The sequence below is a fragment of the Cherax quadricarinatus genome, chromosome 55, assembly GCF_038502225.1.
Source record: "Cherax quadricarinatus isolate ZL_2023a chromosome 55, ASM3850222v1, whole genome shotgun sequence".
In the NCBI taxonomy this organism is placed as follows: domain Eukaryota; kingdom Metazoa; phylum Arthropoda; class Malacostraca; order Decapoda; family Parastacidae; genus Cherax; species Cherax quadricarinatus.
This window is the reverse complement of record NC_091346.1, coordinates 18,197,255-18,225,093: the sequence shown is the minus strand read 5'-3', so window position 1 is coordinate 18,225,093 and position 27,839 is coordinate 18,197,255. Positions and strand designations below refer to the sequence as shown.

The 27,839-nt window shown below is 41.3% G+C and overlaps 1 protein-coding gene across 3 annotated transcripts; it reads right to left on the bottom strand.

Moving 5' to 3' along the window:
- Positions 1–7,106: 7,106 nt before the first annotated feature.
- LOC128698920 (innexin inx2) lies at positions 7,107–21,623 on the bottom strand. 3 transcript variants are annotated; one of them, XM_053791329.2, is made up of 5 exons: positions 20,941–21,613; positions 14,357–14,598; positions 11,657–11,875; positions 10,064–10,222; positions 7,107–9,191 (listed from the first exon to the last, which is right to left on the bottom strand). In XM_053791329.2, exons 1-4 carry the CDS (start codon positions 21,454–21,456, stop codon positions 10,087–10,089), a joined length of 1,113 nt encoding a protein of 370 aa, XP_053647304.2. In that variant the 5' UTR covers positions 21,457–21,613; the 3' UTR covers positions 7,107–9,191; positions 10,064–10,086. The 3 variants fall into 3 exon arrangements, with proteins under 3 accessions (XP_053647304.2, XP_053647302.2, XP_053647305.2); XM_053791327.2 differs by having other exon boundaries at positions 10,064–10,239; positions 20,941–21,590; XM_053791330.2 differs by lacking the exons at positions 7,107–9,191; positions 10,064–10,222 and adding an exon at positions 10,256–10,443 and having other exon boundaries at positions 20,941–21,623.
- Between the last annotated feature and the right edge of the window lie 6,216 nt (positions 21,624–27,839).

Genomic DNA, 27,839 nt, shown 5'->3' with positions numbered 1-27,839 from the left:
CAGTTCACCTCTATTTGCAGCTGCGCTGAATGACGGGCTATAAGATGTATAGACGAGCACTACGAGAAGTCAGTGTCGTGTGTTGTCGGTGTTCTTCAAGATCGGAATAAGCACTACGACGTTCTGCTGGAAGTCGGTAAATATATTTGGTCGGACTGGAACGTTGTTACAAGCTTTTGCCTCCTACGTGCGGGTTATTTGCGAACGTTGAAAAACACCTCAGATGAAGGTCTAATTAAAATGGTAAAACCTAATACTCGTGTTCCTGACTGTTTGTGGGTTATCATTTAATATTTATCATCAAAAACACTAGATCTTGTACCTATCAAATGTCTTAGGCCCGGTGATTCCAGGAGCCGATGATTGCTGCTAGTACATACCCCCAAACATTTTATAAGCGTGAGTTACTTCACGCGATTTAACTTGCCCTAACGAGGGAAGGAGCAGGTACAGAAGGTGGCTGGCGGTGTCTGGGTCGGCAGGAAGTGGCTAGCAGTGCCTGGGAAGTCAGGAAACAGTATAGTGTCTGGTGGCGAGAGACTGTAACATGACGACCCGTCTGTGGTTAAGCACCACTGGGCTACCACTGACGAGTCTCCAACCTCAACCAAAGAAATATATGAGCTACTTACATTATTATTATTTTTATTATTATTATTATTATTATTATTATTATTATTATTATTATTATTAGTGTTTTTCCTGTTATTATTTTTGTTTTTGCTGCTTTTATCTTTGTTGATATTGTTCTTGCTGTTTTTTATTGCTCAACTTTATTATTATTATTATTATTATTATTATTATTATTATTATTATTATTATTATTATTATTATTATTATTATTATTATTATTATTATTGTTATTCTTCTTATTATTATTATTATTATCATTATTATTATTATTTTTCTAACTGGATAGGCCAATACCATTCTCTAGGCATCACACAGTGCCGAGAGAATGGTAAATCATGAGTTTTCAACCATACAAGTTGTGGCACGCAAAGAGTACGCAACCTTTATTCGGCGCATGTACACGCCCTCCTTGAAAGGCTATCTCCCCCAACCAGCAAACCAGGTACTAAGGGTTGATGATGGGGCCCCGTCGTTCAATTAGTACCCAGGTTCAAGCCAATGAGATGGTTCTGGCAATCGCAGAGGTGTTGTGGGTATCACACACCTGTCTGCCTTGTCATTCCCATTCTAGAGCTGGTTGAAGCACGGTCTGCTCTCTAGTGGCTTCTATTCTGCCTTGCTTACTGTGGAGTGCACTAATACCTATTGTTGTACATAGTGTATATTGTGTACATACTTCTGTTCTAAATTGGTGAAGGATAATACAAGTCAAAAGTTTTTCTGCTGTGTTTATTTTGCTCCCTTTACACCCAGGATAATAGGCCATTGGATTTCTGGGTTGTAATACAAGTGGATCAGGAGCCGTTCATCAGAATCAATGCACCATCCTTCCCCCACCACCACCTTGAAAGGGAAAAGCACTACACAATAGTGTCATAGGATTTTTCCCCATGCTAGGAGCGCAACTTTTCACCTGTTCTTCACTAACTCGACACTTCTCCACCACTAACCTGGCGTCAAGCAGCCAGGGGCAGACAGGACGAACATTCACTACACCTAATTGGTTTCTCCCTTGGAGGAGGGAGTCGTTTTGTTTCCAGAGCGAGCCACCTATTCTACCTAATGAGGGCAACGACTTGAATAATTAATGAGTAGCTGGGGCTTAGTCCAATATGCTGAGAGAGAGAGAGAGAGAGAGAGAGAGAGAGAGAGAGAGAGAGAGAGAGAGAGAGAGAGAGAGAGAGAGAGTACATGGGAAAGCCAGACCGCAGAGGACTTCGAAAGTACACACCTAAACTATTAGCTAAGAAGAACTGTCTACTTCTATCTGTTCTAGATTATGAAATATGTTTTATTTAGGTTAGGAGTCGAGGACAGAAAAACAAAGAGAGAGAGAGAGAGAGAGAGAGAGAGAGAGAGAGAGAGAGAGAGAGAGAGAGAGAGAGAGAGAGAGAGAGAGAGAGAGAGAAATTACCCTGAAGGTTGATTTCTGATTTCCAGTGATTATCTTGAACGTCATTCTGTCCCAGCGTATCACAAGGGAATGAATGTACTTCCTTCCTCATGTAATGTCTACCCCAGTGACTTATATCACCCCCGTGAGCTCACTCCACACCTGTGCAGGTAACTGTACCCTAACACAGTGACACAAAGTCAGAGCAAGCTTAAACATACTCTCTCTTATCAGGTGCACCTATTACTGACTTGAGAAACTGATAATTACTGTGGTCTCTTGACAGCTATTGTTAGTAATAAAAGATGTAATAGTAGTAATAATAGTAACAGTAGTACAAGTAGCAGCAGCAGTAGTAGAAGAAGTATTGGTAGTAGTTGTAGTAGTAGTAGTAGTAGTTGAAGTATAATATGTTATATGGTAGGTATAGTATAGTGAGATTGTGGGAGACGCCAATATAGTAAAAAATAAATCAAGGAGAAGCGCGAAATCCGCAGGAGACATGCAGCACCTTTAAAATACAAGACATTCAGGTTTGATCAGAGGCAGAGGTGGGTAGCTGCACCGCCTTGGATACCGAACCCCTCACTAGCATCAAGTCCCTCTCCCCCATCCCCTTGAAAAGACTGCAAGAAGTGCCTCATCGCCCCAATTCTGGCGACCAGTTTGGCGAGGCTGGGGAGCGTGGTCGCTGAGGTCCGTGTGCGCCAGCTGCCGTAATCTACAAGAGTGTTTGCCTTCCCTGAGCGTCCTAATGATAGCCTCCGTCTGAGGCACAAACTTCAACACGGCTCTCCTCCTAGCTGGTAAAGCTGCAGTGTGCACACCAAATGGAGATTTTTTTTTATATATATATAGTGCATCATTATTAATATCATTACGGGGGAAGCATTATGGGTTAGGTAGTATTTGTCAGGAAACAGAGTAAGTGTTTCCTGACGTGGCTCTTAGTCATATGATGACCCGCTGCTGGAGCTTTTAGTCATCTGACCGAGGCCTTCCGCTGACTTACCGGTCCACCCCTTTAAAAATTATGGTTACGATTATAACCATTTTTTTTTTAAATTCATATGGGTCGTACAGCGTCAGAACGACCAAATCACATCAACAACACTTCCTCTCTCACTTACATTATAGTAACACTACACTATCCTCTACGCTTCATGCTCCGAATTCCCAGCGCAATTTTTCCAGAGGAAGGGCACGCCAACTCCACTTCCTTCGTAAAAAAGCCCTTTACCATTAATCACAGCAAACCACTACCCTGAATAAATGTAAACTTTAAAACGATTGTCAAAGTAGCAGCAGAATAATTCTGGGCGTCGGTAATAACAAAAACAAATTGCAAACATAGGATATATTTGATTTTTTATTTACATAGAGATGGAATGTTTCCTGAAATGAGATCAGAGACGTAACACAGAGGGCGAGAAATAGTGAATATTTTAAAAGAAAAGTTAAATGCTGATACATAACTAAAGATGAGACACGAAGATCATGAGGTAGTTTCTCCGGAAACAACAAGCCAAATTTACAACGACGTTTCGGTCCTATATGGACCATTAAGTCACTATGTAATGGTCCCAGTGGGACCGAAATGTCGTCATAAGCGGGTTATTTGTGAGCCGAAAGACACACACACACACGCACACAATGTTAAACCTTTCAACTCGACCATTTTCTGAACTCATTTCCCCTACTCTACAAATATCAACACATCGAAAAGTACACATAATTCCTTTGCCAGGTTCCAGCACCACTGATGATAGACAGTGGTGCTGGAACTCTTGGCGAGTCCTGATTGGTGTGATGGACCACAAAGTGAGTCCTCTCGCGTTGGGGTCGAGAAATTCTCTCTCTCCCTCTCTCAGTATATACATCCTCCGACTTAATTTTAATCCCTACAATAGACACTAAGGTGTTCCTGAGAGAGGTTCAGGCGCAATACGAGCTTAATGATCCTCGATTGAGTTTAAACCCAACAAACAATGTAACAGCCTAGGTTTGTGCGGGATGAGATTGTCGAAGTAGTGAGTGCACTGGGCATACATAATTCCCTTGGTGTTAGCGAGAATTTAGAGTTGTATTTATCATTTATTTTATAATGAATGAGCACGGTAGAGCTGCCGGAGGGTATTATTTGGTGGCAGTGTCACAGATATGATAATTAGTTACGAAATTGGTTGTAGGAATTGCCGTAAAAAAAATAGACTTTGATGCATTTGTTTCCGGATTTTCTGTTTATTTTTTGTAGTTGCTGAATTACACTGTTGTAGGAATAAACGTTATTCGAAATATTTAAGTCTGTGTATATCATGAACGTAGTTGAAGACAGTTGAAGGCATTTATCTCACGCAACGAGGTCCGGGGGTCGACCCTGGTACGGGGGGTAAACATTAAGACGTGTTTCCTTAAGACACCTGCTGTCCCTGTTCGCCTGGCAGTAAAATAGGTACCTGGGTGTTAGTCGACTAGTGTGGATAGCATCCTGGGGACTTATTATTATAATTATTATTATTATTACTATTACTGTCATTATTATTATTATTATTATTATTATTATTATTATTATTATTATTATTATTATTATTATTATTATTATTAACAAGCTTTTAAAAGTGGCAATGTGTCACCGTGTAGAGGGACGGAGTGTCACAGTAATGCTTGTTCTGCAAGAGTGTAGTTACTTTACTGTTGCTGGTAGTGGAACTTTCAATGGTCGTAATAACGTGCGTGTTGTTGTGCAGTGTTAGGAGGAACACGCTGGGCGAGGACGTAAGAAAATTGTGAAAAAATGGGGAAAAATGTAAGAAAATGCATAGGTGAAAAAGGTGGTAATGAAATAATAATAATAATAATAATAATAATAATAATAATAATAATAATAATAATAATAATAATAATAATAATTTTATTATTACTATTAAGATTATTATTATTGTTGTTATTGTTGTTTTTACTACTGCTACTACTACCGCCACCAACGCCACTACTAGTACTACTACTACTTCTACCGCTGCAGCCGCTGCCCCGCTACTGCCGCCGCTACTACTACTACTACTACTGCCACCACCACCACCACTGCTACTACTGCCACCACCACCACTACTATTACTGCTGCTAATACTACTACTACTACTACTACCACTACTACTACTACTACTACTACCGCTACTACTACTACTACTGCCACCACCACCACCACTGCTACTACTGCCACCACCACCACTACTATTACTGCTGCTAATACTACTACTACTACTACTACCACTACTGCTAATACTACTACTACTACTACTACTACTACTAAAACTACTACTACTACTACTACTACTACTACTACTACTACTACTACCACTACTACTACTACTACTACTACCACTACTACTACTACTACTACCGCTACTACTACTACTACTGCCACCACCACCACCACTACTATTACTACGACTACTGCTACTACTACTACTACCACTAGCACATCGCCTTCAAAATAGGAAGGATGGGTGGTAATCAATTTTAATCCTATGAAGAAGACTGTAACGTCAATTTCCTAGATCAAGAGCCCTTCACCAGCATCAAGCACTCCCCTGAATCAAGAGCCTTTCAACTGCATCAAGGCACTCTTCCCTTGGGTCAAGAACCCTTCAACAGCATCAGGGCAGTCTCCCCTTGGTTCAAGAACCCTTCAACTGCATCAAGGTACTCTCCCCTTGGTTCAAGAACCCTTCGGCAGCATCAAGGCACTCTCCCCTTGGTTCAAGAACCCTTCGGCAGCATCAAGGCACTCTCCCCTTGGTTCAAGAACCCTTCGGCAGCATCAAGGCACTCTCCCCTTGGTTCAAGAACCCTTCGGCAGCATCAAGGCACTCTCCCCTTGGTTCAAGAACCCTTCGGCAGCATAAGGCACTCTCCCCTTGGTTCAAGAACCCTTCGGCAGCATCAAGGCATTCTCCCCTTTGTTCAATAACCTCTCAACAGCATCAAGGCACTCTTCCCTTGGTTCAAGAACCTTTAAACTGCATCAAGGGCACTCTCCCCTTGGTTAAAGAACCTCTCAACAGCATCAAGGCACTCTCCCCTTGGTTCAAGAACCTCTCAACAGCATCAAGGCACTCTCTCCTTGGTTCAAGAACCTCTCAACAGCATCAAGGCACTCTCCCCATGGTTCAAGAACCTCTCAACAGCATCAAGGCACTCTTCCCTTGGTTCAAGAACCCTTCAACTGCATCAAGACACTCTCTCCTTGGTTCAAGAACCTCTCAACAACATCAAGGCACTCTCCCCTTGGGTCAAGAACCTCTCAACAGCATCAAGACACTCTCCCCTTGGTTCAAGAACCCTTCAACTGCATCAAGACACTCTCCCCTTGGTTCAAGAACCCTTCAACACCATCAAGGTACTCTCCCCTTGGTTCAAGAACCCTTCAACTGCATCAAGACACTCTCTCCTTGGTTCAAGAACCTCTCAACAACATCAAGACACTCTCCCCTTGGTTCAAGAACCCTTCAACAGCATCAAGGGCACTCTCCCCTTGGTTCAAGAACCCCTCAACACCATCAAGGCACTCTCCCCTTGGTTCAAGAACCTCTCAACAGCATCAAGACGCTCTTCTCTTGATTCAGTAACCCTTCAACTGCATCAAGACACTCTTCCCTTGATTCAAGAACCCTTCAACTGCATCAAGGCACTCTCCCCTTGGTTCAAGAACCTCTCAACAGCATCAAGGCACCTTCCCTCGCTTCGTGGATATTGCAAGAAATCAAGGTCTCCTTATCAACTTTATTTCTCAAATTATTTCCAGACTGGCAGAGGAAGGGGGGGGCAGGAGTAGCCACTGTTGCAATTTTCACTCCCAAAACTTTTCCAATTTGTGTCGACAAGCTGGAAAAAAGCGAAACAAAAAGTTGTCTTTAAGTTTGTCATCTAACCAGACCATAATTAATGAAGGAGGTGACTTTAATCTCCTGTTTAACTTGTTGTGGGAATTTATGTGGTCCATTAAGGCGTTATGTGCCGGTTATAAGGTCAGTTAGAAGGAAATGGGAGAGAGAGAGAGAGAGAGAGAGAGAGAGAGAGAGAGAGAGAGAGAGAGAGAGAGAGAGAGAGAGAGAGAGAGAGAGAGAGAGAGAGAGAGAGATAAAGAGAGAAGGAGAAAGAGAGAGAGGGAGTGTGTGAGGAGAGACAGATAAAGAGAAATGAGAGAGAGACAGGATAGATAGATAGATAGATAAATACATAGACAGAGAGAGAGAGAGAGAGAGAAAGAGAGAGAGAGAGAGAGAGAGAGAGAGAGAAAGGAAGACATTCCTTGCAGTATAACAAAGCTATTACATACTGAAGCGAGCGCTAAACCCATGGGGCCACTCAGCTCGTTCTAAAATGAGACATAATCAGACTCGATCCGAAGATGAAAAAAAAAAAAAACTCCAATTCCTAGTATCAAAAGCTTTTAGGAGAGAGAAACTAAATCACTTCCCTGCAAAATCAATATAATATCACAAATGAAGAGAAAATTATGTATATTTTTTTTATACATACATATTTAAAAACCTCTTCCCAAATTCTCCTTAATTTCTAAATGCTAAAATTATTATTTTTTTCCTTATTTAAATGAAGTGCTAGACCCGTATGGGTCTTGTATACCCATGTGGGTATTCACTGGTCTTTGGTGGTCATGATATCAATTCATTTATAAAATGAAGGTGAAAAATGGTAATGATATTCTTATAATGGAAAAAAATACTTCGTGGTAATTGTGTAGAACCCATGATGAGGTGACCCATGATGAGGTGACCCACGATAAGGTGACCCCCCCATGGGGTTGCCATGGCATCCCCTTGCTACTGTATGGAGGGGGGGTTGCCGAGGCAGTAGGGTTTCCTTACTGTTGTGGCGGCCGCTTGGTTGAAGAGCTCCTTTGTGGCTGACACGCTGGGTTAGAACCACTGCTTTGACCAGTCGTGGTGAAGCACTGGTGATGGAACCCATGGTTCACAACCCATAGTTGAGAATCCATGATTTACAAACCATAGTTAAGAGCCCATGGTTGGCAGCCCAAGATTGAGAAACCATGGTTGGCAACCCGTGATTAACAACCCATAGTTGATAACCCATGATTGAGAACCCATGGTTGAGAACCCATAGTTGAAAATCCATAGATTAAAACCCACGGTTGGCATCCCATAGTTAACACCCATGGTTGAGAATCCGTAGATTATAGCCCATGGTCGAGAATCCATAGTTGACAACCCATGATTGAGAACCCATTAGTTGGTCCTGGAAGAGCACCTACGATTGTGGCACCAACACAGGAAAGCGTTGAGTCCATAGGAGGGATAGAAGGGTCATACAATTCCTAAGTTTTGATCCAAGGAAGAGAACAGTAGCTCCGATATCCTTGGATTAAGATCTCTTCACAAGCAATCAAGGCACCCTCCTGGAAGGGCGTGGGTTACTAACAGCCTGGAAGACATTCTTGGGTAGAAGACAGTGAGGGTATTTGATGAGGAAAGCACTGTAGTGAATAAATGATAGAGAGGACACGAAGGAACGGTCACAGTGGGGAAGCCACTGTAGAGAAGACATTGAGTCTGCCATGGGAAATATTATAGTCAGCCATGGGGATATATAATGACTCAGCCATGGGTGAGTGATCATTATATATCTGCACAGTACTGACAAACTGGCCAATAAGACACATACTATTAGAATAAAAGGGGTTGACTGGCCAGCCAGAAGAAGACCTCGGTCAGATGACCAAAAGCTCCAGTTGCGAGTCATCATATGACTAAGGTAGCACTAATCTTGTTTCCTGAGAAACCTTACCTAACCTAAGACACATTTGCACCCACTGGGTATTATCTTAATTAACTAAACGTCTCGCCCGAGCCACAGGCTCCCTCAGTCCAATACAGTTGAATATAACATAGCTGAAGAAGGCTGCCATGCAGGGGTAAGGTTTTGGCAATAACCAGGATGTTGCACACCAAGAGTGATCATAACGACAGAGCACTGGTACAGCAGCTGTAGTGGCGCCAGCCATTGTCTGGCAATAAGAATGAGTGTCGTGTGAAGCAGTACTAGGAGACATGTTCCTTCTCAACCAGAGTGCGAGTCAGGTCGTTGATGAAATCCTTCAAGGTGAACTGGTCCATATTCTTAGCTGGAAAAGAAACATGGAATATTAACTGCCACGGTCTCTCCGTTATGCTGAAAATGGTATACAATACCATGTTGATAATTAAGCCACATGTGCAGCTGTCGTGTATCTTGTTGAAACGTTTCGCCTATACAGTAGGCTTTTTCACTACTACATCTACTGCCTCTGTATTTGGCTGGAGAAGCCTACTGTGTAGGCGATACGTTTCAATATTAAAGCTGCCTAACTGTTGGAAATACGTTCTCACTAATTTTCCGAGAACCACTTACACGAACGTGAAAATAAAGAGAAAATCTATATTGTTCTAAAAAGACAAAGACAAAAGCTGCAAAACAAGCTTTTATTAAGGCAACGACCCGCTCTGTGTAGAGCTTTATAAAGTCATGACTCGATAAAGCTCTACAAAATAAAAACTCCTTCTGTAGCTTATAATTTCATCACATTTGTCGGCAAAATATAATTTCAACGATGTTTTTAATCCTTTTTTATATTTATATTGAAATATAAAATTTCTCCCAGACGTTTGTATTATAATACTAATTATTTAATACACGTGTATTTCATAATTTAAGCAGAGTTAGCAAAATAATTCATTATAAAATAATTCACTGAAATTATTTAATTTTCAAGGTTAAGCCGGAGTCTGTCTGGATTTTTTCGTTTTATTGTCCTAATAAAAAAAAGCCATAGGGGCACCTAAAGTCAGTACCTGACCAATCAGGCTGTGGTTCGTACGTCACTTTGCGTGCTGCCATCAGTAACAGCCTGGTTGACCAGGCCCTGATCCACCATGAGGCCTGGTTTCAGACCGAGCCGCGGGAGTGTTGGCCCCCGAAACCCTCTCCAGGTAAGCTCTAGGGGTCTCCCGTACTTACCTAGCAAGTGGATGATGAACCAGTCACCTATGTAGCACCTCTGGGAAATAGCTTTCACCTTCTCTGTTGGGACTAGGCGACAGCGGCTTCGTAGCAACAGGTAGCGGACGGAAGGAGTGAATGTGGCGAGGCGGAAGACCAGACCCAGAGCAGAGACCACTGCAACAATCACAAACCTGTTGATAATAGACCACAGCAACAATCACAAACCTTTTGATAAGAGACCACAGCAGCAATCACAAACCTGTTGATAAGAGACCACAGCAACAATCAGAAACCTGTTGATAAGAAACCACAGCAAAAATCACAAACCTGTTGATAACAGACCACAGCAACAATCACAAACCTGTTGATAAGAGACCACAGCAACAATCACAAACCTGTTAATAAGAAACCACAGTAAAAATCACAAACCTGTTGACAAACTCCAAGTTTCAAACTCTTCACTCAGGTAAAATATACGTTTCTTATGCTTTTTTCTTCCATGTTGGGATCAGATTCTTTGTATTTTGACGAAATCACAAGTTTAAAACGAAAACTGTACGATAGCGTAAATTCGAGGTCTACAACAGGTTATCAGCAGTAAAGTCCACCTCCTGGAAATATTGAAAGAGTTTACAAATAAACCATATTGCGGTGGATAAACCATGGACTACGCTCCGGTCCGTGTTGGACCGGTATCAGGCCCGGTGGCCTGGTGGCTAAAGCTCCCGCTTCACACACGGAGGGCCCAGGTTCGATTCCCGGCGGGTGGAAACATTTCGACACGTTTCCTTACACCTATTGTCCTGTTCACCTAGCAGCAAATAGGTACCTGGGTGTTAGTCGACTGGTGTGGGTCGCATCCTGGGGGACAAGATTAAGGACCCCAATGGAAATAAGTTAGACAGTCCTCGATGACGCACTGACTTTCTTGGGTTATCCTGGGTGGCTAACCCTCCGGGGTTAAAAATCCGAACGAAATCTTATCTCTTATCTTATCTTAACCTGTGGCTTGGTATTCGTCCAGGATGAACCGATTCGCCGCCTACGATTTCCTTTCCATAATACAGGCGATATGTGATTTGAAGCACTTCGGTATTGTGACTTTATTTTCAAAGAATCAGGAAGTGTGGGCTGATATCTACACGTCTACATACTACACTTTTGTAGACTAAAGTTCACATAGAGAAATCATTCAATATACTGAAGGTATATGTAAACAGAGACCCTTTACCTCAAAAAGAATCCACACACATCAGACTGATGGTTCCGCTACTGAAGGTTTTCCACTTCACATCGTTGAGTTTACCTGTAACCAATCTGGAATATATGTATCCCATTATAAACCCACCAGTTACCCCAGAAACACAGTTATACATCATAACAAATACTCTACAGCTCACCAGATCTAGAAATATAGAGCTAAGCAGGTCTGTCTAGTGATTAGCGAATGAGGGTTCATACCTTCAGTATTTATTTACGCTGAATGATTCCCACGGCTTATGCTACTACTACTACTACTACTACTACTACTACTACTACTACTACTACTACTACTACTACTACTACTACTTTTAATAATAATAATATTAATAATTCTCTATAACTCACCAGAACCAGAGGAAGACGAAGATCTTCTGGTTTAGGATGTTGAGAGGGAGAACACAGAGAGCATCATGTCTCATGATGGTCCCTGAAGGACCAAACTTGTGGAAAGTGCACTTAGTCACCTTGGGGAAGATCTCATCCATGGGGTCGTGGCCGCTGCTGGAGTCCTGACTGTAGTTCAGCACCCGTGGTCCGTACTTGGCGAACCCGAGGTCCAGGAACCTGTAAAGGGTAAATGGAGTAATTTAATGGAGCCAGAAGAAGCAACTGGAACATTTCTAAATCCCAGGAACCTGTGAGGTGTAGAAAGCCAAATCTTTAAAAACCCAAAGGCGTAGATAACGTTATTATTAAAGTAATGACGTAGAGGCTGGTGAGTAAACTTACAGAAGCGCACACTGAATTACGAAACTTTATTTCGAGCCATTAGATACAAAGGGTTATACAGTAATGTAAGCACGGCAGTCATAGACATCTATCGGTGACATACAACCCTAGACGTTTTTGCTGGTTATTGAGTGGTGTGGCTCTCTGATCACCCAAGGGAGGCTTAGCCAGTGGAAGGTTGTTTAGTTTAAGGATCTTTTTACCCAGCCAGACTCTCCCAAGCCCACAGCTGGTTCACACCATATTGGCTGACCTTTAGTTCCTTACAAGAGCGCATCCCTGTTTGTAGTTGAGAGCGTCACTCTCACTGTTTTAGTTTATGCTCTGAGATGAGTACAAGTAGGAAGTTCGTCTGGAGTTAATTAAGAATTTTCGTGGGAAGACAACAAGATGTACAGCATCAACTTCTCTCAGTTTTACCCCTGTGAGACTGGTGAGGAATTAGGGTTACGCCAAGGCTACAAAAATACTTGACGACCAAAATAAGAATCTCTGTGTCTAATCATTTTTATATGTACAGATGACTTTTACAGGCCAAGAGCTGTTATCCTACCTCAGTTCATCTCGAAGCCCAACTCTATCTGAGGTATATTACCACCAGGATGCGACAAACACAAGTCGGCTAACATCCAGGTACCTACTTACTACTAGGTGAACAGGACAGCAGGTGTAAGGAAACATGCCCAACGTTCCACCCGTACCGGGGATCGAACCTCGGACACTGTATGAACTGAGTACATAAGAACATAAGAAAGAAGGAACACTGCAGCAGGCCTGTTGGCCCATAGTAGGCAAGTCCTTTACAATTACGATACCGACCAAGTTACGAGACAACCAGATGTCGACTGAATACCAAAACATTGATATCCAGCAACTCGTTTATCACCAGGAACAAACTAAAAGCCCTTACAAAACCTAAAAACACTAGTTATCGGAGTGAAGAGGAAATATATCCTGATAAACACACCTGGGGAGGAATAAAACCCACTGGGAGTCATGCAGCACCTGGGGAATGGGAGGTAAACAAGTTTGAGCCAAGGAAAGGAAGAATAGCTCAAATTCATCTGAGGTGTACCTTTTAAAAGCTCAATATTTATTACAGGACAGCACAGGGACCATTTAATGTACAAACAAAACAAATTACCTAGATAACTTATAGGCTAATATAATGTTTTCTGCCTCAGGGATGTCTCTACCGTATATTAAACGTGCCAAGGCTGGTGACATGTAAATTTAATATGTATTTAAACCAGTAAAAAGACATTTGAAATGTGTAAGAGTTATTTAGCAAATAGCTTAATTACTAGAGTTAACCCAATAAAACTGAGCCAGGAAAACCGTTTTCTATACAACTGACGCCTACTAATCCCTCAGTCCGTTCTCTTAATCACACATATAAGTTTATTGAGGTAAGTTACATAAATCATCGTACATAGTAACATGTGTATATTACCTAGAATGACCCCAAAATAAGTCAGACAATGTTGCCACTCTTGCGAGAAGAGTCAAGTGACTCTTGAAGGCATCCTGGAGACATCACTGATGTCATAACCTAAATTAAAAAAAAATGTGTTGCAAATCGTGAGCGGTGAATCTACTTAAATGCTCGAAACAAGGACTCCAGTGGAGGCTGTCGTAGGTAATTTACACATAAGTTACTGTGAATGTTAATTTGTGTAACAAACAGACCTGTTTGTGGGCGGAACGTTGTCAATAAGAGATACATCGACACCATGCCTAGCCCTTCTAGGGCAGGGTAGGTGCCTGAGCCCGAGCTTACAGCTCACAAGACTGTCTTTCCCATTAGCCCCCTTGTGGCGGGGATGACAGACCAGAGAGGCCTAGCTTGTGGCTAGGCCTGGGGACAGTTGGTCCTAAAGATGAGGAGGTGCTTGTGCCTCCTCCCATGGGAGACTTAGGTCTCAGTTACTCCCTGAAGAGGGAGCCAAGGCCGGGCCACCACTTGGACAAGGCCCGGGCCGGGAGAATACCGGCTAATCTTTAACTAACTCAATAAAAGATCACATTATTTTGCGTTTAAGTTTATTTTTCCATCATGTCAGCATTTTATACCATTGATCTCTAACGCTAACGCCGAGCTACAAAGTATTGCTAACCATGGAAACAATGTTCATTATAGTGTTTTCTTTTCTTTGGGGGGGGGATGGGTAATTCGATTTAAAACCCATCGACTACACGAGGGGTTATTAAGGCTGCATATAACCTTTACAACAACAGACAAGAATAATTTAACCTCTTAAATAGGGATTAAAATAAACTCTCGGGAAACACATGAATGAATTAGATGAGACTTACTTGTCAGTAAGGTAGATCTGACCAATAACATTGACGAAGTTGAGCAGCTCGCAGACGAAGAACTGGTAGGCGTAGACATTATGATGGTGGAAGTAGTGGTTAAAGTACTGGAGAGCAAAGTTCATCCTTTCGTGTTTACGATCGTCGCTGAGACACGGGAGGTCGAGCTCAGTCACCAGCCCTCTCAGCCGCCCACCTTCCAGTCGCTTCCAGATCCAGTGCGGGAAGTAGAACATTCCAGCCTGCGGGAAGTTGCGTAGTGGAGGGTGTGGGTTGATGGTATTCAACTCGTTAAACTGGGCAAGAAAACCCCTCAGGGAAGGTTCCTTGATGTTGGTGAGGGGCTCTTGATTTAGGGAATTGGATCTGTGCTCCAGTTCCCCGAATTAAGCCTGAATGCCTTCCACATCCCCCCCCAGGCGCTGTATAATCCTACGGGTTTAGCGCTTCCCCCTGATTATAATAATAATGGGCAAGAAAAACCGGTCGGTATTGTGTTTAGCAACTCGGTTTTTATTTTTTGTGTGAATTTAGATGGTTGACCAATGGGGAAACATTTATATTTTGGGGAAATAAGGAGAAAAAATGGTAACACGCCCTAACGTTTTGTTACGTTGGGTTATAAAGAATAAAAATGCACAATACCGTGACAGCAACAATACACAATTAACCCGCACATAAAAGAAAGAAGAGCTTACGACGATATTTCGGTCCGACTTGGACCATTTACAAAGTCACTTTGTAAATGCTCCAAGTCAAACCGAAACGTCGTCGTAAGTTCCCTTTCTCCTATGTGCGGGTTATATGTGTACTTTGGGTTATGTTACGTGGGTTTGGTTTGGTTACCAAAACATTCATAGCTCCTGGAGCCGACTCTTTACTGATTGCTACTAGGTCCTCTCTCTCCCTGCTCCATGAGCTTTATCAAACCTCGTCTTAACACTATGTATGGTTCCCTCCTTCACTACGTCACTTTCTAGGTTATTCCACTTCCTGACAACTCTATGACTTAAGAAATACTTCCTAACATCCCTTTAACTCATTTGAGTGTTTAACTTCCAATTGTGACCCCTTGTTTCTGTGTCCCATCTCTGGAACATCCTGTCTTTGTCCACCTTGTCTATTCCGCGCAGTATTTTATATGTTGTTATCATGTCTCCCCTGACCCTCCTGTCCTGTGTGTGTGTGTGTGTCTACTCGCCTAGTTGTGGTTGCAGGGGCCGAGTCATAGCTCCTGGTCCCGCTTCTTCACTGGCCGCTACTAGGCCACTCTTCCTGCTCCATGAGATTTATCATACCTCTTCTTAAAGCTATGTATGGATCCTGCCCAGACTACATCACTTCCCAGCATATTCCACTTCTTGAATACTCTGTAACTGAAGAAATACTTCCTAACATCCCTGTTATTCCTCTGAGTCTTCAACTTCCAATTGTGACCCCTTGTTTCTGTGTCCCATCTTTGGAACATCCTGTCTCTGTCCACCTTGTCGATTCTTCTCAGTATTTTATAAGTTGTTATCATATCCCCCCTATCTCTCCTGTTCTCCAGTGTCGTCCGGTTGATCTCCCTTAATCTTTCCTGGTAGGATATGCCCCTTAGCTCCGGGACTAATCTTGTTGCAAATCTTTGCACTTTCTCTAGCTTCCTTACATGCTTGGCTAGGTGTGGGTTTCAAACTGGTGCTGCATACTCCAATATGGGCCTGACGTACACAGTGTACAGGGTCCTGAACGAGTCCTTATTAAGGTGTCGGAATGCTGTTCTAATGTTTGCTAGGCGCCCATATGCTGCAGTAGTTATTGAGTTGATGTGCACCTCAGGAGATGTGCTCGGTGTTATACTCACCCCAAGATCCTTTTCCTTGAGTGAGCTTTGTAGTCTCTGGCCCCCTAGACTGTACTCCGTAAGCATTTACCAATTCGAGTATTAGGTAATCTGTGTTCAGAATGTTTATAGGACTCTCTGCTCCGGTAACTGGTGGATGGCAATGTTTATTCCTGAACGCTCTGCCTACATTCTCAGGACTTGTGTAATTATTAAAAATCGCGTGGAAGTGATGAGCCTATATGGGCAATACAGCGTCTGGGGAACGGGGTATAATCAGATTTGATCCTAGAAAGGGAAAGGTAGCTCCATTTCTCTTGAATCGAGATCCCTTCGCTATCATCGTAGCACCTCTCCTTCCTTATTAATTCCTCTTAGTGTATATTTATATATATATATATATATATATATATATATATATATATATATATATATATATATATATATATATATATATATATATATATATATATATATATATATATATATATATATATATATATATATGACTGTATACAACGTATACGCTGGTATAAGCAGCCATGTCCACAGTAAATTCGGGTCTAGTATATACTGTTGTGTTAATGGTATATTCTGGACAAGAATACAGTAATGTATCCACAGTATATTTGGCCTAATATATACAGCTTTGCCCTTGGTATATCTTAAACGTGTAATTGTCTCAGTCATCATATATTCTCTACTTGCGAGGGGTTTCTTAGTATGCTATATATATATAGTATATATACATAAGGCTTGGGCAGCTGTTATGTTGCATATAAAACTCTGATTGCAAAATATTATTGTCTTGTTCTTGCGGCTTTCACTCAATGCCAGTGAAGGGCTCTCCATCCAAGTAATTGGATCTAATTTCTGTGGTCAGGTTTCTTGATGGATGAGTCAGATTTCATGTACTCACCTATGAGCGGTTGCAGGGCTCGAGTCACAGACTGTTAGGTGGAAGATGATAGGGAAACATAACTAGTCACGGTTACCGCAATGTAACTATCATATAGAATAGTGTACTAGCATACTGCTGCTGTTCCCATAATGCAACTATCATATAGAATAGTGTTGCAGCACACTACTGCTCTTCCCACAGTGTAACTATCATATAGAATAGTGTACCAGCACACTGCTGCTGTTCCCACAGTACCACTATCATATAGAATAGTGTTCCAGCACACTGCTGCTGTTCCCACAGTGCAACTATCATATAGAATAGTGTACCAGCACACTATTGCTGTTCCCACAATGTAACTATCATATAAAATAGTGTACCAGCACACTGCTGGTATTTCCACTATATAACTAAAATACAGTATAGTTTAGCAGTACACTGAGGGTATTCTCACTTTATAACTATCACAGAAAAGAGGGTACCAGCAAACTGCTGGCGTTCCCACAGTATAATTATCATAGAGAGTGGGGCATTAGGACTGTGGGTGTGTCCATTGTTGTTATATAAGCACAAAAAAGGGCCGTACCCATTAACACAGCTGCCCATACCTACTAACACAGCCGGGGGTACCCGCTAATACAGCTGGCCGTACCCACTAAAACAGTAGGACATACCCGCTAATACAACCGGTTGTACCCACTAACACAGCCGGCCGTACCCACTAACAAAGCCGGTCGTACCCAATAACACAACCGGCCGTACCCACTTACCACAACCAGCCGTACCCATTGACTCAGCCGGCTTTACCCCGGGCCAGTGCTGACGACGGGTGGGCAAGATGTAAATTCCTTTAAAGATTCACAGGAAACTCCACACTACAGAGAAGGAATGGGTTCAGATGCCATCCGTTCTGTAGTTTGTTTGCAGTCGTGTTATTAAAGCTTCGATCGGTCCAGGACCATCATCAATCTCAACTAAATGAGAATAAGGAGAAAAATATCTGTAGGCACGTCAGAGAATAATTATTCTTTTTTTTTCACGGTGGCCTGCCCTAATAGACTGGAAGACGGACTACATATTGCCCAAACTAATGTCAACAACTCTCTCCGTTTCCTAGATATCAAACTTACTTTTCGCCAAACTAACACACTTCGCACTAATCTGCTTCGTACCTCTCCTGCTGCTGTTGATGCCCCTGGTGTCTAGTCTATTTCATGCTTCTCTTGTTCTCTTCAGTACCTTGGAGAAACTGGTCTCTCTCTTTCTGACAGACTAAAACAGTTAAATTCCTCGTGGACCTGGGTCCTAGAGAACATATACATAAGTTAGGAGGAATGACAACAACTGGAAATGCTGAAAGAGGCGGACACGATAAAACAGTAAAACAGGTTGCTGCAGATTTCTGTGATGGATAGAAACCAAATCCAGTATGGTATTTGGGGAAGCGGATGATATTTTGTAGTACCCACAGCAGGTAACCACGCCTCAAGTATCTAGACACAAATAACACATGAAGGAGAGAGGAGTTACAACAACGTTTGGGTTCCACTTTGACCCTTTACAAAATCACACGCGTGACTTTGTAAATGGTCCAAGTAGGACCGAAACGTCATCGTAAGCTTCTCTCTCTCCATTGTGCAGGTTATCTGTGTATTGTTCCAGTCACGGTATTGTGCCTTTCTGTTCTCATGTCTCTGTTTCACAGCGGTGAAAGACAGGAATGGTTACCTGATCACGTCAAGGCCACACTTAGAATAAAATAATTTAACAATAGACCCAAAAACTATCTAATTAGTAGAATCTCATCTCGAATAGGTAAGACAGTGATTTCTTATTCCGTTAAAATTTTAATATTTTGTTTTGTGTTGGACATAGTTTTGTTGGTTAATTGATGTCACTTAGATCAGAGGAAGAGACAGCATCGAGTTGTGTCTTCGTAAAAATAATGCTATTTGACACAAGGACCCCAATGGGAATGTCACAGTGACTTAATTGGAATATCCTACAAAAAAAATACAAATTGTTATTTCTTTGCTAAGGTTATAATGTTATTAAGTACAAAGGAAGTCATTAGCATGCCTGGGCTTTTTGGGATAGGTTAGGTTAGGTTAGATTCTGCATAATTTACTATATAAATCATTGCGAAAGTTAAAACTTGCGTATGAGACCTACAAAAAAAGCTTACACGCTACTTAGGCACTTACTAACTTGCTAACTTACTTACTTTTACTTACTTTTATATAATGGAACTTCGGGTGAATATTATTAATGTTAAAAGAGTCAGGGTGAAAATAATTCCTTTGTGGAAGAGCTTCTGGTGCAAATAACTCCATCTCGAAGACTGTTGGTGTAAATAATCCTGATATGAGTTGTAAATGATCCTGTTAATGGGGAAGTTTGCGTGTAAATAATTACTTTTGGACGAAATCTGGTGGTAAATAATCCATTGTAAGTGAACTTTGGGCCTAAATGATCCATTTGCACAGAAAATTTGGGAAATTTCGAAAGTTTTTCGGGTTTAAATTATCTCCTCGAGGAAGAACTCGGGCTTTAAATTTCATGATTACGGAAAATATTTAAGTAAAATTACGCCTTTTTTTATGGAAAATCATTGGTGTAAATGATTACCCTCGTAAACTAGAGTTGATCAACCAGGGTTGCATGAACAGTCTCTGGGTTACGATGGTAATTTTATTTTCTCATGTTTAACATAAGAACATAAGAAAAAAAGAACATTGCAGTGGGCCTGTTGGCCCGTACTAGGCAAACCCTTCACAAATCCAGCCCACTGTCAGAATGAACGCTACCCAAGCGGTAAGCTTTGACAGTTCTATTTACTCACGTGTGACGAATGGTTTTGAAAACCGACAAGTTGAGGAACTGAGACACTTATGCAACATATGGGAATCTTCATAACGTTTCACCACACAGTGGCTTCATCAGTCTTATACAAAGCAGGAAGGTATAAGGAGAGGAGGAGTTTGAATTAATCAGTCCCTCAGCCTGGAGTCGATGTGTTCAGTCCATCATTCTTGTAGAAAGCAGAGTATAGGGCCGTAGCAGTGGCTTATATACTGTATTATATAAGCCACTGATACGGCCCTGTGACATATAATTATATACTGGCTTATATACTGTAGTATATAATTCCTCAACTTGTCGGTTTTCAAAACAGTTCGTCACATCTCTCAGACACTGCATCATCATGGGATCTCGATACAAAGAATTCTTCAAAACTTGTCCAACCTTTGGACGAAGACCTACTTCGACTAGTGGATGGTACCACTATGACCCCGCCTCCTCCTGCTTCGCCTGACCTGACTACAGTATATAAGCCACGTCTACGGCCCTATGCTGTACTTTCTGCAAGATTGATGGACTGAACATATCGACTCCAGGCTGAGGGACTGATTACCTCAAACTCCTCTCCTTATACCTTCCCGCTTTGTATAAAACTGATGAAGCCACTGTATGGCGAAACGTTATGAAGATTCCCATATGTTGCATAAATGTCTCAATTCCTCATTTACTCACGTGCAAGTCCCACTCAAATCCATCCTCTCTCACTCATGTATTTATCCATTTAAGTAATTCATGTATTTTGTTAGCCTAAGCCTGATGGTTAATATATATTTGTGTACGTTGAATATATACATTTTTTCTTATTGCTACAGACTTTGGTTTTATAAATCTGCTATGAAATGTGAATTTAACATATTTTGGATGTTAATTCAAACCTTTATTTTGCTATCTAAAATTCTGAGAGGAGGTGAGTGGGTTGAGATTATTTTGGTTTGCAGGTGCACAAGCTAATGAAGGTTAGACAACCCAAATGAAGGTTTAGATGTAAACACTGACCTGAAGGAAGAGGAAGAGTACGACCCACTGGTAGTACTTGTGGTACCTGATAGGGTATTGGTGACCACCGATATTTATTTTGCTTTTCCCAAATGCATCGTGGTTAGAAACGCCCGGGTGGGCCACCTGTTCCCCAACTACATCACCTGTCAAGGCAGGTATCGTGTACGTCGACTGTATCCAGCAGAACATATCTATCGTGTGGCTGCTGATCGCTTCAACCATACAGTCGATGGGGTCACCGAAATAGTGCTTTTTCGACACCAATAAACTAAACGCCACTAGAATCACCATAGTCACTTTGCTGTGTAGAGAGAAGATCACATTGTCTATCGTGACTCTGTCTAGATGAATTAGGTGACGGATGACACCGAACACGTCAAACATTATGGTAAAAGGCAGTGATGGAGCGACGGACGCGTAGGATGCGAGTGATGTAGGACTCGCGAGAGAGTGAGGACCCTCAGTTCTGATGTCAGCTGGTCTGTATTGCCGGCAGTCGCCACCCGCACGCATTCCTCTCTAACATTCTACCTTGTACCTCTAGTGAGGTTAATTTCTAAGTTGTATCACCCTTGTTCAAGTTTAGATTTAAGAATATGTTCCTAGTTATCTTTCACGTGGGGAAAAGAGTTTATAATATGCTCCGTAGTTCCGGGTGCGTGGGCGGAGGCGTGTCTGGGTGCAGCCTTGTAGTGGGTGGTTAAGCGTAGAGGCGGCACAAAGAGTTGCGTTTAAACCTGCGTGGGCGGTGGTTGGTGTGGGTAGCTGGTCGTTCTGGGTGTGTGGGGTGCTCCTGGGCATTGTGCTGAGCTTCTTACCACTAAATTAAAACATTTTGACTAAAAATACTGGACCCTGATGTTTCAGTCAGTTATTCCTGGTTATACTAAGCTCTTGGGTAGAGACCTGGCTCAATCTGAAAGATAGAGAGATGCCCTCTGAATGTCACATACAAGGCTATAAATTATTCCACACTGACAGGGTCAACAGGAAAGGTGGTGGAGTAGCGATGTATGTCAGAGACAATTTAAATTGTTGTGTTAGACAAGATATTAAATTAGAAGCGTCAGCCACTGAATCTGTTTGGTTACAGCTTCTCGAGGGCCGAGAAAAACTAATTTTGGGTGTGATTTACAGGGCCCCAAATCTTGATAGGGAGTGCAGTAAACTTCTATGGGACGAAATTCGTAAGGCATCTACATACGAAAATGTTGTGCTAATGGGAGATTTCAACTATAGACAGATTGACTGGAGCAATTTGACAGGAAATTTAGAGTCGGGTGACTTTCTTGATACGATCCAGGATTGTTTTTTAAAACAGTTTGTGACAGAGCCAACTAGGGGAAATAACCTCCTTGACTTGGTTCTTGCCAGTAGGGAAACACTAATTAATAATCTTGAGGTTAATGATGAGCTTGGGGAGAGTGATCACAAATCACTCAGTTTTAACATATCATGGAATTCCCCTAATAATGGCAATCAAGTCTCCGTCCCTGACTTTCGCTTGGCTGATTTCATAGGACTGAAAAATTACTTAGGTGGGCTGAACTGGAATGACCTGACTAGGGGTCAGGTAGGTGGTGATGGTTGCCGATATGATGCTTTCCAGGGCATAGTTCTAGCTGCTCAGTCAAATTATGTTCCAAATAGGGAAATCAGATCAAACAAAAATGATCCTAAATGGATGAACAATAGATTAAAATATCTGATTGGTCAAAAGAGAGGCATATATAGGCAAATCAAAAGAGGAGAGGGGCAATTAAGAAATCGATATATTCAGTTAAAGAGAGAAATAAAAAAGGGAATTAGAAAAGCAAATAGAGATTATGAGGTTAAAGTTGCAAGAGAATCGAAGACTAACCCAAAAGGATTCTTTCAGGTATACAGAAGTAAGATCAGGGACAAGATAGGCCCACTCAAAAGTTCCTCGGGTCAGCTCACTGACAGTGATAAGGAAATGTGTAGAATTTTTAACACATACTTCCTCTCAGTTTTTACACAGGAGGATACCAGCGATATTCCAGTAATGATAAATTATGTAGAACAGGACGATAATAAACTGTGCACTATTAGGGTCACAAGTGACATGGTCCTTAGGCAAATAGATAAATTAAAACCTAACAAATCCCCAGGCCCTGATGAACTGTATGCAAGGGTTCTAAAGGAATGTAAAGAGGAGCTTAGCACACCTTTGGCTAATCTTTTCAACATATCACTACAAACTGGCATGGTGCCAGATAAGTGGAAAATGGCAAATGTGATACCTATTTTCAAAACAGGTGACAGGTCCTTAGCTTCGAACTATAGACCAATAAGCCTAACCTCCATAGTGGGAAAATTTATGGAATCAATAATTGCCGAGGCAGTTCGTAGCCACCTTGAAAAGCATAAATTAATCAACGAATCTCAGCATGGTTTTACAAAGGGGCGTTCCTGCCTTACGAATTTATTAACTTTTTTCACTAAGGTATTTGAGGAGGTAGATCATGGTAATGAAAATATCTAGCCTAGACAGGACTCGCAGCAATGGTTTTAAGTTGGAAAAATTCAGATTCAGGAGGGATATAGGAAAGTACTGGTTTGGTAATAGAGTTGTGGATGAGTGGAACAAACTCCCAAGTACCGTTATAGAGGCCAGAACGTTGTGTAGCTTTAAAAATAGGTTGGATAAATACATGAGTAGATGTGGGTGGGTGTGAGTTGGACCTGATAGCTTGTGCTAACAGGTCGGTTGCCGTGTTCCTCCCTTAAGTCAATGTGACCTGACCTGACTAGGTTGGGTGCATTGGCTTAAGCCGGTAGGGACTTGGACCTGCCTCGCATGGGCCAGTAGGCCTTCTGCAGTGTTCCTTCGTTCTTATGTTCTTATGTTCTTATATGCGAGTGTCGTGTCTACCTGGAGGGTGTGTGTGCGGGGTGAAGGCAGAGTATCCTTGGTGGAAGTGGTACATTAGTATGTACCGCGGGACGACGTCTCCGGTCCATGACGCCTTCATTACCATAGTACCTGCCCCAGTACCGGTTTCTCACAGTCTCCAGTACCAGTTCTAACCTGCACCAGAGCTACCCGCTCCTTCACTAACTCAAACTCCTCCAGAATTCTAATGGTCATGTTGATAAAACATATGCAACAATTAGGTATCTTTACGCCGAAACGTTTCGCCTACACAGTAGGTTTCTTCAGTCGAGTACCTAGAAAGCAGCTGAAAGAGAAGAGATGTAAATACGATGTAAACAGTCCATGTTTGTAGGTACTGTATACCATTATCATACTCACAATAATAGCTATCTCTTTAGTATATCGAAATATATCTGTCATTATATATACACGATGCGTTGAACCCTTATGAGTCACATAATGCTTGGGAATATGTACATTAGAGTAAAAACTGCTAATTATATGGGACCAGATTACTATACAAAATGAACTAAAATTATAATATATATATATATATATATATATATATATATATATATATATATATATATATATATATATATATATATATATATATATATATATATATATATATATATATATATATATATATATATATATATATATATATATATATATATATATATATATATATATATATATATACAAATCTAGCCTAAGACTGAAGATTTGACAATGAGCACTGATTAGGTGGACCTGGTCTAAATGTGTAAAGGTAATCAGGTTTGATTCGAGAAAGGGAATTCAAGCTCCATTTTCTCGAATTACGAGCTTTTTATTAGCATCAAGACATCCCCTTTGACTGAACATCCGATCTGGTGATGCTTCCACATAATCTCTTCACGGTCTTAAGCACTGTCTTAGGTCTTATGGTTTGTAGCGTCACGTCTGATCTTACGGCCTATGTTGAGAATGGTATAAAATACCGACAAGTTGGTAAGTAAGGCACATGTGTCTTACTCACCTTACGATCTGTACAGCGTCACGTCAGACCAACAGTATCTCAGTGTTGTTTAGTTTATACGTTAAAAAAAATTGACACCTTTTTGTTTTTTAATGACGTCCATTTGAGATACTTACCTGGCACAGGAGACGCCATGACTATGACCCGTTCAGTAGTGCCGATACTATGGTATCGGAACTAGCCGATGACTCTACTATGGGCCACTGACTTAGCAGTAAAGTCAGCTGTAATATCACAGCTCCCACGTCACAGCAAACCTCATTGTCCAGACAAGTTTATCATGCAGGTCACACCCATCCTGTGGGCGTTGGTCAGAAGAATACAGCGGGGGAAGACTACAAGCCATAACACAGTGTCATGCCTCTGTGTATCTCGCAATCGTCTTCCCTTCATAAACGACATCGCCTGATTCATTTGGGACACCACTCCCACGAGCCCTCGTAGGGCGGGAAAGGTACCAGAGCTAGAGCTTGCTACCAGCTGCAGCTCATAAGACTGCCATTCCCACGAGCCTCCCCTGGGGTGGGGAAGATGGCAGACCAGAGGCCTAGCTTTTCCCTACGAGTCCCGTGAGGGGAGAAAATGGCGCTAGTCCTGGGGACAGTTGGTCCCAGACGATGAGGAGGTACTTGTACCTCCTCCCATAGGAGGCATAGGTCTCAAGACACTCCCAAGACAGGGAAAGACCCAGGCCGGGAGAGTACCGGCAAATCAAGACCATTACAAAAGATGTAATTGCCGCCCCTGTGACAAACTTGCTATGTGACAGATGAGACAGAAACATGTGACGACGTTTAGGTCCGACTGGGGCCAGAGCTGGATGGTGCAATTTCGCTTATATAATGTTTCCATATTTCTAGTCTATTTTAAACAAATTTCTCTTGAATTTAAAAGAAAACATTTTTGTTTTTAGTCCTGGGATTCGATCCCAGGACCTCAGTAATGGGAGTCACTTCTCTCACCACTGGGCAACGGCCATTGGTCAAAAAAATTATTAAGATGTTTTTTGAGTATGTAATGTTTAAAAATAAACTTTTAGCAGTTAAAAAGTTGATTTAGATTCTATTAATCAAAGTTTTATTTTACATGATGACTAAGACGCATTCACTTAGGTATCTCGACTCACGAAATCTTAATAACTCGATTGCTAACAAACCACGGTACGGGTGAGGTTTGAACCTTTAATGTAACCAGCTGGCCCAGTGGTTTACGCACTGGCCTGGAGTTTTACGACTCACTTGGGGTTCTAACCCCACGCGTACCGTGGTTAGATATCTCCATCGTCGAAACGTTTTATCTGCCCTGAGGTATTCTACAGTCGAATACAGGAGAAAATAACACATGAGACACTAGAGGTGAGTAGGTGAAAGACCGAGTGCCTTCTGTCAGGCCTGAGGGACTGATCACCTCAAAATTACCTCTCTATTTCTTCCACTGTCTACAGAGTTACAATCGCCTGTATTCGACTGTAGAAAGCCTGCTACACATATATAACGTTTCAACCATAGTGTAACCTATGACTTACACATGTTTCTTTCTCATGATCTTCTTTACCTGGTATTGGGTTGCAATGAAAATGGGTTGGGCAAATATTTTTGTGAGTGGGTTTGGGTTTGAGAAGAACCTGCCTAGTATGGGCTAATAGGGTTCCAGCAATGTTCCTCCTTTCTTACGTTCTTAAGATCTGAAAGCAAGAGTGTTGCAGTAAGACTCCAAAGAATTTAGAGCACTGACCAAGATATTCGCTTGCAATGTGCATATGACTTAGAAGTGCATTTAAGTTTAACGAGTGTAACAAACAGTTCAACCTAGAAGGCGAAAGTCAGTATATGTGGCCCGACTCCTTAGGCAGGAGGCATCGCTCCCTGTTATGATGACTGCACTTCCGGCCGCTGTGATGGGTTCGTGCAGGTCGTTTGACTCAGTTCCAATGTTCTTGCTTCTAGCTGTTTTTACTGTTATTATTATTATTATTATTATTATTATTATTATTATTATTATTATTATTATTGTTATTATTATTATTATTATTATTATTATTATTATTATTATTATTATTATTATTATTATTATTATTATTATTATTATTATTATTATTATTATTATTATTATTATTATTATTATTATTATTATTATTATTATTATTATTATTATTATTATTATTTTCATTCATTTGAAATAGGCTGTATGGCGTCTGGGGACTTGGTGATAATCAGGTTTGATCTAAGGAAGTCGAGGAGTAGTTCTAATTAATGGGATCAAGAGCCCTTCACTAGCAAGCAATAAGGCACCCCTTGATGGTACTCAATTCTTTCATACTAGATTACAGGACGAGAGTTGTAGTCTCAGCTAACTGAATTCTTAGAAGGCATGAGGGAGAGAAAGTGAGTGATAGTGAGAGGGAGAGAGATAGTAAGAGAGAAATAGTGTCCAAGAATGGAGTAACTTCCCTTGATTGAAGGAAGTGACTGTGATGCAAGGAATTGCCATTGTTCTCTAATTTAAAAGTATACATGTATATAAGTTTTTACTCTAGTTAAGTTCGCTTTATCCATTTGGAGAATCACTCACCTGTTTTAAAAGCATTTTGGAGGGCTTGTGGCAGATTAGATTTGGCCTACGAAGCGGCTAGTTAACTGTGCAACTCACATCCATCCTGTGGATGGTAGCACAAGAACACATGTACATACAAAAGGCCTAGTAACTAGGCCCGAAAAAGGCTAACAGGAAAGTATCTATATATATATATATATATATATATATATATATATATATATATATATATATATATATATATATATATATATATATATATATATATATACTATTTATACTTCTCATCTGATGCAAGTAGATAATATTTGCTTGAAAGGTCTTGTATCTCAATTTCATTAATAAGTTACCGTGATATATCACACAGGTTACTATACTGTCTAGCTCTAGTCCTCGATAAGTGGATAGTCAAACACACAG